We start from the raw sequence: 2,781 nt of genomic DNA, 5'->3' as shown, positions 1-2,781 counted from the left end.
GCGGGGCAGGGGCCCGGGATGAGCAGCGGGTCCTGGCCCAGCAGGTGCACGAGCTGGAGCGGTGAGCCTGGGGGCGGGCAGGCCTCGGGACAGAGGGCAGGTGGGAGAGTGAGGGTGGCTCCGTGCCCCGGTCAGAGGCCTGCCCCCTGGGTCCAGACCCCCTGGGTTCAGACGGCAGCTCTGCCCCTTCCTGGCTGTGAGGCCCGGGTGGCCTGGCTCACTTCTCCCTGCCCGGCCTTCTTCCTGTTCTGTGAAATGGGGACCCTGTAGTTGTACCTGATAGGGTGGGCTTCAAGTCCGGACGGAACGGGCTCCCGCGTAGAACGTGGAGACCGGTGCCCGGCACGCAGCGAGCACTCCAGGAGGGNGTGACAAAGCCGCCTACGTGCCCCGTTGCAGGCCCCGCCGCCCCTCTGCTCCTGCCCCTGCTGTCACTTGTGCCCCTTGTGCCGAGCGCCGCTGGCCCACTGGGCCTGTCCACACAGGGGGCTCCACCTGCCGCAGGTAGGAAAGGCCGCGGCGGGGCGAGGGAGGCGGGGCGAGGGAGGCTGTGATCCTGGAGCTCCAGGCTCCCAGGCTGGATAGTCGGGGGGAGGGCCTGGCCTCGGGCTCCCCCCCAGGGTTCAGAAAGTCTGTTTGCCTTGCCTCCCCTCACCCCATCCTGCCTTCTTTCAGGAACTCCCTGTCCCCCTCGCTCACTCATCACTCGCACGTTACTGGCTTGCGAGTTCGCGGACTCACGTGCTCACTCATTCATTACCTGTCCCCTAAGCGCCTAGCGTTGTGCCACCCTCTGTTCTGGGCACCGGAGATTCAAGCGTGCAGCAGGCGTGGTTCCCGGCCTCAGGGAGTCCCTCAGCCCCGCGGAGGACAGAACAAGGACCACCCACTGCCCGCAGAGAAAGTGACCGAGACCCTGCACTTTGATGCCCACCTGACATTCTTGGTGTCCCGTGGGGCATGCGTGGCACCGGGAAGGTGGGGCACGTAGAGGCAGGGTCACCCAGTGCGGGCTCTGGTCTCTCCCGCAGGTGTTTGGCCCTGAGGCCCCAGGCGGCATGCCCCTGTCTGCCCAGCCCCCACCCTGGGCACCCCCGTGCAGTCCTGGCTCTGCCGAGCGCCCGAGAGAGAGGTGGGCCCAGCCCCGGGGCACTGGAACTCCCCCGGGGGAGGAGGAGGCCTGGGAACTCGAAGGCTCACCTCCCACCGCCCAACCCACCCCGGCCCAGGAGTCCCGGCGACTGGACTCGGACCCGAGTCCTGGCGGAGATGCTGATGGAGGAGGAGGTGGTGCCCTCCGCTCCGCCCCTGCCCGTGGGGCCCCCGAACACCTCACCAGTGCTGAGAGGTGAAGGAGAGAGGGAGGGAGGGGCCCCTGGTGTGTTTGGTGACCTCGGGCCAGAGCCCACCCTCTCCAGACCTCAGTGTCCCCACTTCTGAAACAGGGTGTGTGGGGAGGCAAACTGTGAGATCCTCAGTTTCCGAACTTGGAGTTCTCTTCCTAGGGCCACTGGATGCCCAGGCGCGTGCGGGACCCCGTGGGGTTTGTTCAGGGGAGGGGAACTGCCTGAGGCTTCCCCACAGGGTGTTAGGGCGCCCAGAGGTCTGGGGGGGTGGTCCTGGGGGAGCACAGGCCTCGAGCCCCCCTGTGGTCCTTAGGCGGGGCTGCAGTTCCAAACCTGGCCCGGAGACTGGAGGCCCTCAGAGACCAGATTGGCAGCTCCCTGCGACGTGGCCGGAGCCAGCCACCCCCCAGCAAGGGTGCACGGAGCCCCGGCCTGGCCCTCCCCCCCTGCTGAGGGCAAAACAGAACCCCCAGAGACCACTGTGTGGCCCTGGTTTGGGCTCTGCGCTCCTGGGCTTCAACCTCCCCATCTGCTTCCCTCTGTGACTTAGCAGGGCAGGGGAGAACTCCTGAGGGCTGCGGGTCGGGGCTGTTGGGCAGTTTCGGGGAGGGTGCCAGCCCAGATGGCGGGAAATGTGACTGGATTTGGGAGAAACCAGGCAGCAGGTGATCAGAGAGACGAATAAAGAGAGGTGTCAGCCCCAAGGCTGGTTGTTCCTGTCTCCGGGTGGTCAGGCGCTTCCGCGTGGGGGAGTCACAGACAGGGGGGTCCTCAGGGGAGGCCGAGGAGGAGGCAAGGACTCTTGGCAAAGGTGCGTGCCCCCTCTGATCAGGAATATTCCAGGTTCCCGTGTCCTTCACATAGTATACAAGTTTTAACTGAGCAACTACTACATGCCACTGGGCAGAGGTGGGGAAATGGGACGGTGAGTGTGACCATGCAGGAGGCCCGAGGGACACACGTCCAGGCTCACTCGGCTGTGTATGTGCTGCTGCCGGAGGGCTCCTGGGGTCTGAGTTTGGATGCCACTGGCTTGCTGAGACCTTGGGCAGACCTGGAACCCTCCTGGGATCACTTTCTGGTGCTCAGCCAGTTAGAGAGAGTGGGGTGAGGCTCCCTGTCTGTTGAGTTCAAGTGCGGGCCCAGAAGGTGACGAATATCAGGATTCCTGGCAGAAGTATGCAGTGGGATGCAAAGGGGCTACAGTTAGGGGGACATCCCCACGTGGCGTAAGACATTGGGGGCACTAGTGGGAGGACCTCATCAGGGAAGGAGGGGACTAATCTAACTCGGGACTCATCTAACTCTTCCATTTTATAGTTGGGGAAACTGAGACCCACGGGGCTCATTCCTTCCTTTGCTCACTCATTCATTCATTCAGCCCACTGGCATCAAGGCCCGTGGCGTGGGGCGGGGGGCGGGGGAGAGAGACGGC

At 64.9% G+C, this 2,781-nt stretch overlaps 1 protein-coding gene across 1 annotated transcript in view; it reads left to right on the top strand.

Annotated features, from left to right (window-relative positions):
* Positions 1 to 2,050, top strand: part of KIF12 (kinesin family member 12) — a 6,638-nt gene extending 4,588 nt beyond the window's left edge. Inside the window, exons 14-19 of the mRNA XM_077769770.1 lie at positions 10 to 61; positions 172 to 196; positions 400 to 504; positions 1,032 to 1,132; positions 1,230 to 1,348; positions 1,660 to 2,050. Of these exons, the coding sequence (XP_077625896.1) occupies positions 10 to 61; positions 172 to 196; positions 400 to 504; positions 1,032 to 1,132; positions 1,230 to 1,348; positions 1,660 to 1,799 (542 nt within the window). The 3' untranslated portion in view covers positions 1,800 to 2,050. The remainder of the gene's footprint in view (positions 1 to 9; positions 62 to 171; positions 197 to 399; positions 505 to 1,031; positions 1,133 to 1,229; positions 1,349 to 1,659) is intronic.
* The last annotated feature ends 731 nt before the right edge of the window (positions 2,051 to 2,781 follow it).

Source organism: Crocuta crocuta, unplaced genomic scaffold (genome assembly GCF_008692635.1).
Source record: "Crocuta crocuta isolate KB4526 unplaced genomic scaffold, BGI_CrCroc_1.0 scaffold95, whole genome shotgun sequence".
Classification (NCBI taxonomy): domain Eukaryota; kingdom Metazoa; phylum Chordata; class Mammalia; order Carnivora; family Hyaenidae; genus Crocuta; species Crocuta crocuta.
Note: the sequence above shows the minus strand (reverse complement) of the source record. Positions and strands in the feature narration are given on the sequence as shown.